Source organism: Dromaius novaehollandiae, chromosome 7 (assembly GCF_036370855.1).
Source record: "Dromaius novaehollandiae isolate bDroNov1 chromosome 7, bDroNov1.hap1, whole genome shotgun sequence".
Classification (NCBI taxonomy): Eukaryota; Metazoa; Chordata; class Aves; order Casuariiformes; family Dromaiidae; genus Dromaius; species Dromaius novaehollandiae.
In genome coordinates, this window is record NC_088104.1 from 32,484,769 (window position 1) to 32,500,954 (window position 16,186).

At 39.4% G+C, this 16,186-nt stretch overlaps 1 protein-coding gene across 3 annotated transcripts in view; it reads right to left on the minus strand.

The window, feature by feature from the left end:
• Nucleotides 1-2,121: 2,121 nt before the first annotated feature.
• HIBCH (3-hydroxyisobutyryl-CoA hydrolase) overlaps nt 2,122-16,186 on the minus strand; it is a 43,980-nt gene continuing 29,915 nt past the window's right edge. For all 3 annotated transcript variants that reach the window (XM_026097517.2, XM_026097671.2, XM_026097595.2), the window contains exons 12-14: nt 9,901-10,020; nt 8,701-8,734; nt 2,122-3,936 (exon numbers count right to left, since the gene is read on the minus strand). In XM_026097517.2, the coding sequence (XP_025953302.1) occupies nt 3,821-3,936; nt 8,701-8,734; nt 9,901-10,020 (270 nt within the window). In that variant the 3' untranslated portion in view covers nt 2,122-3,820. The remainder of the gene's footprint in view (nt 3,937-8,700; nt 8,735-9,900; nt 10,021-16,186) is intronic.

Sequence of the window (16,186 nt, forward strand, 5' to 3'; positions counted from 1 at the left end):
ACGTGGGCCTCCGGGACAGCAGGCCATCTTTCAGCTTCGGTGACAGGCCTCACCGCTCACCGCTTAGTGGAACTGTGTACGAGGGCACAAGGATGAGCTGCAGAAACCTAACGCCCAAGCAGCGTGTGAATTCCTCAATAAGCCTTAGGCCCAAAGCGAAAGGGCTAAATTCTTTAGGGATTTTATCTTGTTTAGACACACTGTGCCCTGCTTGGCCAGGATACGCAGCCTGACCTGGCAGTACTCACAGCTGGTGTTTGATATATTAAGAAAGAGATGAGAGGAATTAATCATGTGTCATCTTAAAAGCTACCATTTTGCTGACATTACACGAAGTGAAAGCCTTGTAGAAGCTTGTTTTTTAGCTCCTGTTTGTTTCTCTTTCTGTTAAGGCCACTTAAAGAGGCATGTAATACTTGCTTAGGTCCAAAGGCTTTCCATTTTCTGTTTTCACTTTATTAAAAAAATGCTTTCCATATTGGAGAAAACTGCTACTCTACTAAAGGTATTTGTAGTCCTAGTAACTGATGCAAAGCATGATTTTTCAAGCAGTGGTAAACAAGCAGAAAGACGACCCTCTGAATCGTTGTTTTTAGCTTATTCTCAGACATAAGCCAGTCTACAAAGTGAGAGGGAACGTGGCTGTTTTGCAAACTGTGTGACTCAGAAACTTTATTTGAAAGTCATTTATTCCAGGAATTGGATATATCAAGAGTAAGTGGTGAAAAATACTTTGTAACATAGCGCAAGACTGCCTTTAATTCACACTGACCAGACTAGGCCCTGCTACTGATCCTACGTTTGCAAGCTTCTGCTGAAAAAGGCAAAAAAAAATTCTGCCTCTGTTGCAATGCTGTCTTCTTTGAAATCACCCCTGAAGTGGGCCTCAGGTCCGTTTAATGGCCCACCTAACTCCTCCTGCTAGCAGTGATGTTCCTTGGAGCTCTGAACTACACACAACGTTAAAGTGTACACTACATTTGCCATAGCTTCAAAAAACAAAAACATAAACAACCTCCACACCGGTGAATTAAAGGGCAAAACCAAAACGTTGATCAAATCAGTCCATATTAATTTGACACCGCCTAACCAGTATGTGTAAAAATAGACTGTATTCTTCCCATTTAGTTAAAAGAAAGCTGAAAAAAGGGGGGGGGGGCAACCTTTCCCTAACATTAGTGTTAGCTCAAGAAAGCTAACGCTGCTGAAGACACTAATTTAAAAAAAAAGGATAAGGACCAACCTCTATAGACACCGCTTGTCAGACATAAACATGCCTCATGGTGCGCTTGCGGCGGGGGCGGCTGCGCCGCTCGCCCGGGAGGCACCGGCAGGCGCCAGCGCCCAAGGCCGGTGCTGCCCCTGGCAGCCGCTTACCCGCGGCCTCCCGGCTGGCCGGCCCTGCTGGCTCCCCACGGCCGCGCGCGCTACGGCGGCTGCTGCCCGGCGCTTTGCGCGTCACGGAAAGCACATGGAAAACACGCGGGAACAGCAGCACCAGGAAGACCGTCTGCCTTCTACAAGACACTGTCCTTAGCAAATAATGCACCTACCCCTAATTAAAAAAAAAAAAGTTCAATACTACAATACAGTGAGAGGTCCAAGGAGATCTCTTCCCAGGGGAGAGCTCTGCTCTAGTTTAGTAGGCACAGTACTAGTCCTAATCGCACCTTTTATAATAAAGGTTTCTTTACATAAGTAAAATTACATCTGTCTGCTCATTACATTATTTTAACCATGCTATAGTCTTACAAAAATGGAAGAGTGGCTTTCCAGCTAAGTTGCCACTGATTCTTTGATTTGATTTTGTGTAATAAAAGCACTCCAGTATGGGACTGGCATACTTTGTGAAATCATTTACTTCTATTTAGGAGTTTAAAAATACATTAGCTTTGTACTTTCTCTACAGAACATCATATGTGTAGTCTGAGTGGATACGACGTGACCGACTTGATATTCTAATAATGGTTCGAAACACACTAACTGCAGCACAACTTTGTAAAATTAACATTTCTGGAATAAGGTACATCAGTATTCCCAAATAAAACATACTACAATATATTTTTACAATATTTTTGTGGAAAATACTTTCTTTTGGACTGAATAAAATTAAACTGATCATGTGCTTTTAAGACCTTTATTTGATAAAAAATTCATGTATTGGACAGGATCTTGTTACCATGAGCGCAGAATAAAATCCCCTCCACATAAATTTTGGAAGCAACTCTACACACAAAGTTTATTAATTCAGAAGTATACTCTTGCTAAAATAGGGTGGGTCCTTTTCAAGCAGAGGAGGTGCTATTGTTACTCCCTGGGGACTGTTGTGTTTTTCACTTAAATGCAGTAGCAGATTATTACTTTGTTTGCACAAAAACAATGGAATGAACAGAATTTTTCTAAATAGATTAAGAATAGCCATTGTTTAAGAATCTAAAACATACAAATATTAAAGAAACAGGGAAGTTTACGTTTCTTACAGAGCCAATGTTGAATGGCTGACTTCCCTATCAACTGGGAAGCAAGAGGAAAGAGGGATTTTTGTATATATTGCTATATATATACAAATATATTGTAATATATAAGACAGCGTATTTGTAATGCCCTAAATTATCTCTTTGGCACCCAGTGTACAGCTAAGAAGCAGAAAGCTTAGTAAAACCTGAATGGGAAACAGGACCAGAGAAGAGTTGTAGCTGGCAGAATAACTTAATAACTTAAGGGCTTGAGTATCCATCTTAATCTCACCTTTTCTCCCAACACATACATTTGTTAGGATATGTTGCGTAAAAAGACTAGAGGATCCATGGAGCAGCAGACAGTTCACGTTCTGCCCTTGTCGTCATGTTTTGCCCTGTATCATCAGTACATATTGCTGTGTTCCCCCTCCTTTTCACACATTTTCTACCCTGCAGACAGCGAAATTTCCTCTTCAGGAAGTTCATGGACACAAGCAAAAGTGCAACCAGGCTCGTCAGTACAGCTAAACTCCAGCGACATGCAAGTACTAGTGGCTACGTTCACCTCTACCTTAAAATCTTTAGAGACTCACTAACAGCAGCAGTGAACGTGCCGCTTGGCGTTCGGAGGGAGTCCTGAGACAGTTACTGCTTCACCACTATGAGACAAGGAAAAACTCATTATAAAGTTTAATCAAACTTAATGACATTTTTAAAAAATTGGTTTTACAAGCCAATCCCTGTTAAATAGAACTGTGCTGTAGGCTCTGGTGTTGTTATGACATTTGAAACAGTGTCTACACCACACAGCAAGACCAAACATTAAATCAATAGAACAATCTTGTTGTCAGACTAATGTGTCAGTCTGACCTTTTATTTAAAATATTACTTAACACCATGAATTTAGCATGTCTTGCATTTTCCTTTGTGACTCTGACTGCTTTACAGCCTTAAGTATATCTCCTGCTCATTGTATAGAGAAGAAACTGAGGCACAACCCCAATTTAACAGATCGGTGACAGGGCCAAGAATACCGAAGGCTCTCGACTTCCTGCCTGCTAGGTCACCCTTTAACCATACTGCTTCCCTCAACGGTTCCTCCTAAACGCAGAGTCAATGCCAAAAATTAAATGGTACTCATTGTTACTAGCAGTAGGAATAACAATTTTCCTTGAAGGCTTTTTCCCTTATTAACCAGGCGTGATTATTCTGTCATTATGATAGCATAAACAAGAGAATGCTCCTGAATGCAAAAAATTAGACATACGAATCGCAGGCTAGGAAAAGAGTCTTATCATACTACTATTAACTTGTATGTCCTAAAATTAGGCAGATGTGTAAGATGTCAACAGGCTTGGTCTTCACAGCTTGAGATCGTTGTTTCCCAGTGGCTTAAAGCAATCATCCACGAATTCATCACTGACTTCTTCTAAAGCAGCTGGCTTCCATCTTGGGGACTGGTCTTTGTCAATCAGCACTATCAGGTGAAATACAAAAACTCAAATGTTACTTGCAAACTTTCTCCAATTAAGATGATTTCAGATTGCATCAAGATAGGAGACTACAGTGAATACAGGCGGGGAGAAAAATCATTATGCTGTGGAGAAGAGAGGGTTTCAGGAACGCTAACATTTTTACTCTAACAGTTCTTGAGTTGTGACCTGTGTAGAGATGTAGTTAGGAGCTACTTGATGAATGCTGTATCACTTCAGAAATAGCCAGTACCATTAAAGGCTTCCAGGCACTACTGGGTACCCAAACTTTGAAGGAAGGAATAAGCCTTAAACTAATAGTTTCCTGGCAGACCTACTACTCCTGCCTGGCTTCTGCTTTGTCATTTGAAGCAGGAACAGCATGCATGATGCTGCTTTTGGGCAACAGCTATTACATCTCTGTGCAAAATCTGACTCCGGTAGAGTACAGGAGATGACTGAAAGCAGGTGCTAAATTCCTACGGCTAATAATTCCTTGCATCACAAGGAATGCTGAAGGCATGTCAGCAAGAATTGCTGCACTAGCAAACAGTTAGACAACAGAGAGTTTGTATGTGTGTAAAAAATGACAATCTGAAAGGATTTCCAAAGGGCCCTTCAGAGAACTTTCCAAAAATAAAATCATTTAGTGATTTTATTATAGTTTTAAAAGAATCGCTACAATAATTGTCGCTTTCTACACATACTAGTTCCCCTCCTCACCACCCATTCCCTTCAGATGTGTGATATCAGCTTCCCCTTTGGAGATGCACCTGTGGCCTGGGAGAGCTTCTGGCCAACACTGCCCACGGCATACAGGGGAGGAAGGGCAGGCTGCCCCCCTTGACTCCCTCTGCTAACAAACAATCTCAAATATGATGCTTCTAAAGGCACAAGGACAGAAGAGGCTCAGACTGGACATTTTGAAGAACTGGAGCTACTTTTTGATAAGTTGCTATGATGTCTGCTCTGTCTAAGCAGATTTCATTCTTGATGACTAAACTAGAAACATCTGTGATAAGAAATGTGCACAGGAATGGGATTTAAAGTTCAGTAGAAAGCATGCCCACCTAAAGATAGCATCTTAGGACTGGCATTGTGACACTATTGCGGTCAAATGTGACTTGAAAACTTCTTAAGTGAAAAGAATTTTCCTCTATCAACCAACATTTGAAGAATGCCTAAAAAAATCAAGACCTCAAACATTATCCAGAAATATCAGTCTGCTGTTGTAACAAACTGTTCAAGCTTCTGGCTAATACTGATTTAGACTAGAAAGAAAGAAGAGGGAGTTAAATACCATAAATGGTCAGGTCAGAATTTAGCACAAACATGTGCAGGCCACTATTACGCCAAAACTAAAAGTGACCTGGATGCAAGAGTCTGAGAGCTGCAGACTCCCGTTTGTCTTTCAAGACACTTGAGGCTTTATGTGCACAAGAGTCTTTATAAAGTATTTAGTTAGAAGGCGTTATGCTTAAAGTGCACAGCTCTTCTCAGGTTAGTTTCAACCAAGATACCAGCATCTTAAAGCTGAGCCTCATCCTGAAAATATATGATCTTCTCTTTTTTTTTTCCTACAGTTCATAACTACATGAAAGGCAATTAGCTACTTTGCTTTGAACACCAGATTTTTGAAAGACACCAGATACTAGGGCCCTTCTTCCTATTATCTAAGTTTGTTTTCTTCAGCAGTAACTATTGCAAACTTAGCAGTTCACCTCTTGAAATTACAAAAATGTTTAATATTATCTAGGTTAAAATACTTAAATTTCTAATAGGATCCTGAAAACATCCCCTTTCTGGAATAACTTCCATGGATTCTGTGTTTCTGCAGCTTGGGATGGAAATACCTTTTTCAGTACAAGAATGGAACAAAAATCCTGAAGACTCTCTAAGGTAAGTTAAGAGACGTTCGTTAAAAAAGTAACTGAATGTAGACATTGTGTTTAGGGCTCGTTCTCGTGTGTGTTTGTTAACTGAGAAGCCATCCCTCCATTCAGCAGGAATGAGTTTGTCAGATTTTCATGGGTTCTGTTGCTGGGCAAACCGTCATTCAGCACAACCAGAACACTGCTATTTCTGAGCACCTGAAATTCTCTAAGAGTTGCAACGAAATCTGTCTGCCTGCTCAATGACTACAGGGGTTTTGTGTGTCCAGGATAAGGCTCACGTCCGCCAGCGGCTAGCTCTGCAGGAGAGAGGCCAGAGGCACTGCACCACTTGGGTATACACAAACACAGGCTTTGCAGGTTCAGCAATAGGCATACCTAGCACGCATAACAGTTCCATTTAAAATAAATGTCCTTGCACAAATGGTTAGGCAGTTAACAAGCTAATTTAACAGATTTTTGTCCCCTTGTACTGCTGAGATTGCAGACAACCTGTATGCACTTGAGCACTGACTCCAAAAATGACTTCTTTTATTATGCAATGAGTGTGCAAAAACGCCAGTTGTTGGCATTTACCCAGAGCTATGCATTTCTTAGAGTTTGTGTATTATTCTACAAATCAAGATGAAATATAGGTACTGACGTGTTCAAAGAGCCTATTTACCATTTTATGGGAAGACTCCATGCCTTGGTTAAAGTATGATCTGGGTATTTCTTGCTTTAGGTGTTTTAGCTTTCAATAGCTCCAACCACAAGAATCACAATGAGGACAGACTGTTTGCCAGCAGGTCTTACTGCCTGGCTAAAAGAAAAACAAAACTTGACCTCAGGTCACAGTAGGTTAAAGACCTTATGGGTCACTCTTAAACAAACTACTTTCCTAACATACCTATTAAAGTTATGGTTTGAAGCAGATAAAAGTTGTTATTACACGCATTAGTTGACCTAAGGCCATTGCTGCTGAAAGACCATCTTTAACAACTAATATCTGATAACTATATCCTAACTTTATTTTTTTGGAAAAAGATCTTGTACGTCTTGATCCTCTCAGGGTAGGCAGGGACAACAGCTGACTCTTAAATGCTTGAAATTAAAACAACCCCCCCACCACCATTTTATTTAGTATGGTTGTGGAGTGCTTAGCAATCTGACTTCCTATTAAAAACAGGCAAAGACAGGATGCTCAGCACCTTGCTGGATCATGATTTTCAATGGATTAAACCTAATTCTTTAAGTTATCTTTTGTCAGATTCTGCACCACTCTTAAGCACCTTACTGAAAAAGCAGCAGACTTGAGGAAGACTAATCCCAGAACAAGATATATGCAGTAAGCAGAGAACAAAAGTGATTGAAGAACAAAGTATGCAAATTGCTATTAGCAATCTTCTCGGTGCAGCTTCATCTTTTTTCTTCCCCCTTCCTGACACAGTTGAGCCTTTGCTACATCATCCTATGCAAAAGGGAAGCTTTCCAGCTGTTGTTTCTTGCAGCTTTTTTTCTTTATAAGCAGTCTGTGTAGTTTACTTGTCAGTGTGACAAGTAATTTGTTTTTGGCCTCTGCCTCATTCACAGATGGTTTAATGACTTTGTGCATGACAAATGAGAACTAGATTTGGTGCTCATCCGACTGAGCCTTTGAGGTTTGTCACTTCCCATGGAGCTACCTTCAGGCAGTTGTGAAAGTTTATACGGTGGTATAGAATGTATCCCAGGAACAGCATCTTCTTTAAAACACCTTTCTCTCCACTGCCCGTTTTTAGCACAATAAAAAGCATGTACTTCTCAAGAGACTGACTGTGCGTGAACTTCAAAGGAATCTTTGCTAATAAGTACTGAAGACCAGTTAAAATTGGAAACTTTCTCCATATTGTACAAACAAACTTCACATCTGTGATCCTTGGGCCATCTTTATAACAGTATTACTAATGGTGAGGGCTCAAACAGTACTATCCACTGCTCAAGTGGACTTTAAACTACTTTACAAAGGCAGAGAGAAAAAGTGAGGGAGAAGTGATAATCCATATATATAGGTATAGATATATAGCTCAAGTATGTATTAACAGCCAAGTCTCACCCTGCCTCCCTGCCCCCAACAAGTGTTATCCTTCCAGATGTCTTGTACTATAAGCTCTTTGAAAAAGTAATGTCTCTGGTTTTGTTTCATCATGTGCTGAACAGTACATAAATAACTACTACAGTTCCCAACAGAGAGGTGAAAGATGCTGGCTTTAACAAACTGCACAGTGAATCAGCAGCAGAGTCGAGGACAGAATCCGTTTCCTAGACGAACCCCCCAACCTGCTGTTCTGCTTCTCCCATTATCCATCTTGACCGATGCTGTGGAATGTAACAATAAACTCACATATATAGTTTTTATCGTAAGACAGCTTTATTCAGAGATACTTTGGACATGGTCAAAAGTAGTCTCTGTTCTAACAATTTGCTATGCAAACACTTGTTATTGACTTTGAGGCTTGATTTCTTAAACCATTTTAAAGCTGGCTAAGCCAGCCATGGGGCAACACTAAAGCTGAACATGCAAATGGTGCAGTTGCTCTTTAACTTTGCTACTGTCAGTATTAAATATATTTTGAACTTTTTTAATGAACTGGTGCAACCTTTTCACTGTCTGGTTACCAGGTGGGTAAAAGAAACACAAGGACGCTTATTAAGAGATTAAACAAAGGAAACAACAGCTGTTGTGCTCTGTCAGCGCAGATGATGACCTTTGCCATACAAGAATCTAAAAAGCAAAAACTAGTAGCAAGCTTAGGAGTGTTCCCTGGGCTGTTGCTGCATAAACTTTCCTTATCTACGGAGAAGTGACACAACAGTGAGTTTGCATATTATTAAGTGACCTTTCTGGTACACACTTACCTGCTCGAACACCTTCGTAGAAGTCATGGCCTCTCTGAAAGATAAAGAAATGAGCAGTAACATAATAGATTCGATTTATCCCATCTTTTCCTAGGGGCTATCCCACTCGCTCTGCTTGAAGTTCTCTTGGAATCCCACTTACACTGTTCATCTAGTCCTACCTCTGCTTCACTTACTAAAGAGCTCTATATCCTCTTGCTTAAATGCAGCCACAGCTTGTTACAATTTGTGCCTCTTGCACTGTAGTTGACCAGATAACTTTCACAGAGTGCAAACCCTCTTTCTGTTGCATCTCAGAGTTTTGCATGATGGGCTGAGGGGTATAGAATAGGACTGGGAATTATTTAGGGAAAGAGCCACCCCTCTCCAGGAATCTTGTGATGTATTCTGCATACTTAGCATACCTTGCAGTTAAACAGAATCCCAGAAACATAAAGTTATTTTTCATAAAGGGCAAATATAACATTTAAATACCTAAGGATGTTTCACTTGCAATGGAGCGACAATGTTAGTTTCAGGAGAGAGATGGCAAGGATACTGTCAGGCATTACAACATATCAGAATCAGACACACCACGTTCTCACTTGCATTTTTTTTTTAAGTATTTACTTTAAACATCAGCATTCACTCAATCAGATGCAAAAAAATTTTATTTTAAAATGTGACAGAACTAATAAGGCTTCCAAGCAAAAGCTTTATGGGGGATTTGTTCATATAATCCAGTTAGTAACGCTGTTCTGCTGGAAGGATCAATTTCTCATGTGCTATCCAAGTAGTCACCCTTTACTATAAATAATACTCAAGGCTCTCTTTTTAAGAAATCTATCACAACACTCCTGAAAGGCAGGGTTATAAAACTGTTCCCATCTCACTGACAGGAACTGAGACACTAAGAGACTAAATAACTTAAATAGAAAATCTGTGCAAGAACTCCAGCGTTTTAGAATCAGGGCTCAAATAAACTCTTCCTATACTGTAACGTCATCATAGTTTCCTTATCAAAAGCACTGTACCGTTCCCATCTGCCCATCAATAAAATCTCCTTAGAGTTGCATATAAAGACATGGAACTGGAAAAAAGAAAGCAACAAATGCGCCAGCAAGATGCTGAAAATAGCCCTTGATGTAATTTATAAAAGAGGTGGCCTCTGACGCGCCGACCCCGGCGGGACAAAGCCAAGGCGCGCAGCTCCTCACTTACCATGCAGGCTTGGCTCAGCCTGTACTCCATCGTCAGCACCTCCTGCAAGCTCATGGAAGCTCCTTCTCTGAGCTGCCTGAGAGCCATCTTCAAGGATGTAGGCGACATCTTATTAATGGTCTGGGGAAGACAGACATTTATTTTTATTCAATTCAGACACATTTGTAAGTCTTTTTTGTTTTGCGTTTGAAACTTTGTAAAGTAAATTATGGCACTCTTCTCCCTGAGCTCATCCGTGAGATTTCTATCCCTCCTGCTTCTGTGCTACATCTAGTGTGGTGTTATCCTCATCGAACTTTCTTGCATAAACCTTTATCAGCAAGGTCTTTGGGATGCCAGCCATCACTTGAGGAAAGCCTGGCCTACAACTCCCAAGGTCACACCGTTTGATTGAATTACTGCTAGGCAGAGAATCTAACGTGGCTTGAAAATCACTCTCAAACAGATTTTTTGAGAAGTGGTAGGTGTTACAGAAGCAAAGGCCAGTGTAAACTTGTGACGTGGAAGTGACTCAAAAAAAAAAAAAAAAAAAAGAGAGAGAGAGGTAAATCTAAAACCCCTCCCATTCTCCCAATAAAAAATATGACCAGGTGTGGTCTGGTGTAAAATGCTGCCAGTCTCTAATGGATTTTCTTGCTAAGTGTGTGTGTGTGGGGGGGAGGGGAAATAGTGCTGGTGTACCACTGCTTTAAGAAGCAGCATCTGTGTCCTCTGCAGCTCCTCTTTTACAATGGAGCAAGTCTCTGATCTAGGAGGTCAGAGAGCAGATCCCACATTGCTTTATATAGTCAGACTGCAGTGTTTCATGGTACCTCTGCTCGTCCACAAGGCACCACGCTGGAGGTATGCGCTGGGCCTGGAGTGCAAAACTAGAATAATTTTTATATTCAGCAGACTTTCTGAACCACAGCACAGCGAGTGGTGTTTACCACTGTCAGCATAAGGAGTGCTATCACACATTTATCAGACTGCAGGCACAAACAAATAAAATACCTCAGAATATCATATACCAATTGTTCTTAAATGTTATTGATACTGTAGCTGACATCAGTATGGTAGAGCATTTAAGGTGTATTTAGCACAACAGTCAGAATAGCAAGGTCATAATACTGACTATCCCAAAACTTTTGGGGTATTTGCTTTATGCACATCTGCAAAGACCAGATAGTGTACCAAGAGATAAATTTGGGGGGGGGGGGGGAGGAGTCAGCAATTTAATTTAAAAGAAATCCAACCTAAATGCTTGTCAAAACACGCTTCCTGTCTGGGATCAACTGCAGATACTGCAGTGATCTAGCCCTGCTTCACTCTGCTGCTAGGAAGTCTGGAGGTGTTGCCTTCCTTCTTTTGACAGAGCTACAGGCTATAAATATTATGCAACAGACAGGATCTGTTTAAGGCACACAAATAAATACAGTAAATGTGGTTCTCATCACTATCCTTCAGTTAATAGCACACCAGCAAATAGTAGGGGGCGGTGGGGAGAAAGACAAGAACCTAGGTAAGGAAACAGAACTGAGATCTAAAGCTTTCTGGGTTGAGGGGGAAAAGAGCTAAATTCTTAGTCACTGATGTTGGTTTTATTACTGCAAACGTGACTATTTTTCCCAGTAAGCCCAAATAAAAGATCTGTATTATTCACAGTACAATAGACATCTCCTGTTAATTGGGACATCTTTACCACTCTACTGAAAAGTGGCAGATGGTAAGATTTACCTCTTTGCATTATTTTCATTGCAGATATTAGACTCCCAACCCACAGACTGAAATGGCAGGTTTCCAGTCATCAACATTTTATTTTTGGCTCCCAATTACTCCTCATCCCTCTCCAGACACCAGCTGATACAGCAGTGACCCATTTTGCCTATTTAAGCCAGAAAGCATGCAATTGCTATACAAGCAGTAGCCTGTGCAACCGTAACTTAAAAGCAAAATTATTGGTTCTGTCATTCTGCTTGACACATGTTGACCATCTTGCTTGAGACAGAAACTGGTTTAGAAAGAACTAATGCTGCCTTAAATTGTGAACGTTTGTTGTTGCCAGTTCTGGTGAGGTCTCTAACAACTAGCTTCGCCTTTTTAATAACGCCAGAGTGTAGGTCTGCAGAAGTGTAGCAACTCCTAACTGGATCCCTTTCTTCCCTTAATTGCTTTTGCTGCCCTTATCTCTGAAACTCACACTTTCTCCTTTGAGTTTCACATTCTACTGGCTGGATCAGAAAGTCTTCCCTCAGACCAGGCTAAATGCCATGAACAGTGCAAGTAATAGTCTTCTAGGTGAAATGCTAGTTATGGGCAAAGAAAGCACTGAAACAGGAAAGATCATCTGAAAACAGCACTTAACTAATCTAAAGCATCTAGCAGCTGCCCTGTCTTAGCATATCAATGAGGCTGAAGGTGGAGGAGGCATTGCCATAAATCAAGTTGAAGGAAAAGGAACAAGGAAAGAAAATGAGTAGGTATAATGTAGAAAAATGAGTCACCAGTGTATCTATAAATAAACTTTCTCTACAAAGAGGAGGAAGATACCGGCACTAGGAAACAAGCCTGAAAAGTAGATGGGATAGGCTGAACTAAGAAGGTGAATGCTAAAATGCAAAGAAGGCTTCACAGAAGTATTTGACACTTATTCCAGTATTTTTGCGACCATCTTGATTTCAATGTAATGATCCTGAAATCTACAAGCTGTATTTCCAATACAGCTAAATTCCAATAAGATACTATCAGAAGGTGATAGAATTAAGTCCCTTTACAAGGATGACAGCTGGAACAACTGCTGCACCTTTTGTCTCCAAGGTCCATTAAAGTTTCTGACCTGAACCTCAGGTGTTGAGGGTCCTTGAGAGAGGCTTGCTTTAAATTAAAACAAACAAACCCCCAGAGGTCCAATGTATACTTCCCTTGCAGTAGGAGGAGACACTCATCGCTCACTTTCTGAAACATCGACGCATTTGTTGGTCTGCATCAAACCAGTATGCTTCCGGGTAAGCTTTGACTAAATGTGAACATCTAGCCAGGATGTCACAGGCAAGCTCTTTAAGAAGCGGGATATCAGTCTTTTGCTGATGTATTGAAGAAGCATTCTGAAATTTTGTTACTTTAATTCAGCATGTGCAAGAAACCTTTCAGCTTCATCCCTTTAATCTGTCTCACCAACTGCTGCATACCCACTTAAACTTTCAGGAATTGGTGTCTGCACCCCAGCCTGACCAGCTGATCTGGACAAGGTATCTCCTAATTCTTGCAGTCTCTGCAATGTCCTGCACACAGCACTGGAAATCACTCAGTACCAATGAAGAAGGTGATCAATCATGAAATAGGAATGCTCACAAGGTGCACTGTCCTGCCAGAAAGCTGTAAGAAAGCCTTCTCATGTGAAAACCACATCTTGTGCTTTTCAGGTTTTGACTCCACTTGCTTACTTCATCCAACAAAAAGTGGTAATTCTGTCATTCTGATTAGTTTTTGGCTTGTGTAACTCCTCAAAAACAGTAAATTAATGCTATAAAGTGAAAGGTTTTTAAAAGTATATTAAGAGTTCAAAATGCATAAGTGTTAGTAGTCCAGCGTTCTACCTATTTGTTGCTGGGTTTAAAATGTGACACGAAACACTGTTATATGTGAATATAATTTTAACAACTTTACAGTCTCTTTACTTATGCAAACCATTATAGAATCTCAGAGAGGCGAAAGTTTGCCAGGTGGCCATGTTTTGAAATTCAAAAGCAGAAATATTGTGGATCAGACAGAACAGGATACCTAGGATAGCATGGCTTATAGTATACTTGGATTATAGTTGAACTATTATTTCCATTTCATTAATGCTAAAAGTATCTGCACGTTCAAGGTATGAGGCCTCCAAAACAGGGTATTTTGTATTAGACTTTCTGTTAGGGCCTATTCAATAAGCTTACTAATACATACCATAAAAAAATACACAGAATAGAAAAACAAGAGTAAGAATAAACACATCTGCAATCACAGATTTGTACCCGAATCCTTTTTAACTTATTTTTTCCCCAAATGCATTTTTCTTCTGTGTAAAAGAGCCACAAAAAAACTAAAAGAGAAAATTAAGTATCTGATCCTACAGCCACTTGCTACTTAACACAGACTGTGTGCCATTAGTAATTTGACTTAATGTGATGTACTTACGATAGGAAGCCTTGCACCTGCTATAAAATGGTTTTGCAAAATTTGCAGATTTCTGTACTGACAGAAGGGACTTATGTTAACATAATCTCGACTCTGGTACAGAACAGCCAATACAGACTTGCTTAGGAATTTCTGTCAACTCCAAGGATAAAGTCATTAATTAACTAATCATACAAAGGAAACAATCTGCTATAATGTTCTCTTAAATCCATGAACTAAGCAAACTGAAGAAGCAATAAAAATAATGCATTTTTTTGTTCAGAAATTAAAGAAAACTTTCAATTACTCAACAATATAACTTTAAACCATGTCATCTGCTTCTAACTTAAAAATATGCAACAAGTGTACCTCCTAAACCACAAAGGCCAAGAACATGTATTCATTTATTTATATGGGAGATCTGAGTTATGGGGCTGCAGATGGGAGAAGGAAGTGGAGCAAATTTGGCTAATTGGAGCAATTTTGGCAGAACAAACTATCCAGTTACCATACTTATGTAACAAAGCATTTCCAGGATTCCTACAGCTTTTGTAATAGAAACTGTATTTTGAACAGACAAACCATCCTTTATAGGCTATACTCTATTTAGAACAATTCCATTATGTCTGATTGATTATGTTTTACAATGCCATAAAATTGTGTAAAATTAACTTAGGAAAAGCTATATGTAAATAATGCTTGATTGTTTGTAACTTCCACTAAAACTAATCAATATAAAGTTAAATATCGTTCTGCAATGATATTATAAAATCTACAAATAAAATCTAAAAATAAAATACTATCTTCTAATTCAATATTATAAAGAGATGAGAGCCAGCCTAAGTGACTGCCACTTGCATGCTATCAAACTGTCCCATAAACCTTACTATAACTACCTTCCCTGCCATCTATAACATAAGGGAAAAGTGAACTGAATCATACAGCCTTTATGATTTGGAGAAAAATCATGATGGAAGTCTGGTAGAATTCAGGTCTCGTATCATCTAAAATGATAATCCTTGGACTAGCTTGTTTAACTGATTTCTTTAATGACACTTGAATACAAGTGGAAAAATTAAGCCTTCCATTTTATTCAATTTTGTTTTTGTAATATATATATTTTATACTTTTTGTAAAGTACTGCGCATACTGGTTGGCACAAAGGTAATTTAAAAATTGCCTTTCTCAGAAATACTTTTTTTCCAGTTTGTAATTAATGACTAAATGCTTCATTACTCACAAACCCCCTGGAACTCTCAAGCAGTCTTTGAGAACACAGTTTTATCTGAGTTACCCCAAATAATTATTTGATAATATTACAACACTTATTGCTTCAGTATCATCCTGACAGTACCAGTACAGGATGCCTAGTGTTAATGATATTATATTGTATAATTATATTCCTTCTGCTCAAATGAAAGTCTGAAGATGATAGATGTATTTTATTTTAGTACAAGAGCAGGATTTTTTTCCATAAGCTCTAACCAAAGTTGAATTAAAATTAACTTTTGGAGAAATGCTTGTGTTCCATCTGATTGTAATAATCTTTGAATAGCTCCAAACCAAACATTTATAAGCCACCTGAATGCAGATACTTCAAAAGAAAAAGGGAGAAAATAAAGACTTCCTATAAATGTATATGACCAAAAGTTGCTTCTTGCTTCAGTAATGAGGCTGAAGTGTGCAGCTGAATTATTGCAATATCACTGTACTTTTGTGAGTAGTGGCTACCTCCAACACTCAGTGACACATTAAAAAAAAATAAAAAAAACTTCTTAATGATAAACTGCTTGCTATTTACTCAAAGGAGATTTCCGAAGCGGAGGAAAACCAACAACATTGTTCTGGCACTTTTTTATTTCAACCCACGGCAATAAAATGAGAAGCTATAAACGGAACTTTTTTCCAATTCAGTAGATTGCAAATTTATGCAATGCTTGATAGTATTTACATTCTGTGGTTTCAGGTGTACAGATGAAAATTCATGTTTGAGTAGAACTGCTGACAATCCTATAGGACTAAAGGGGGGACCTGAGGATCTCATCCAGTGGCCTACCGGTGTTACCCAGAGGTGCAGTTACATTAAATAAGATGACTACAGACCTCCCCACAGTAAGAAAGTACAGAATCAGGCTTAACACCTTTAACAAAA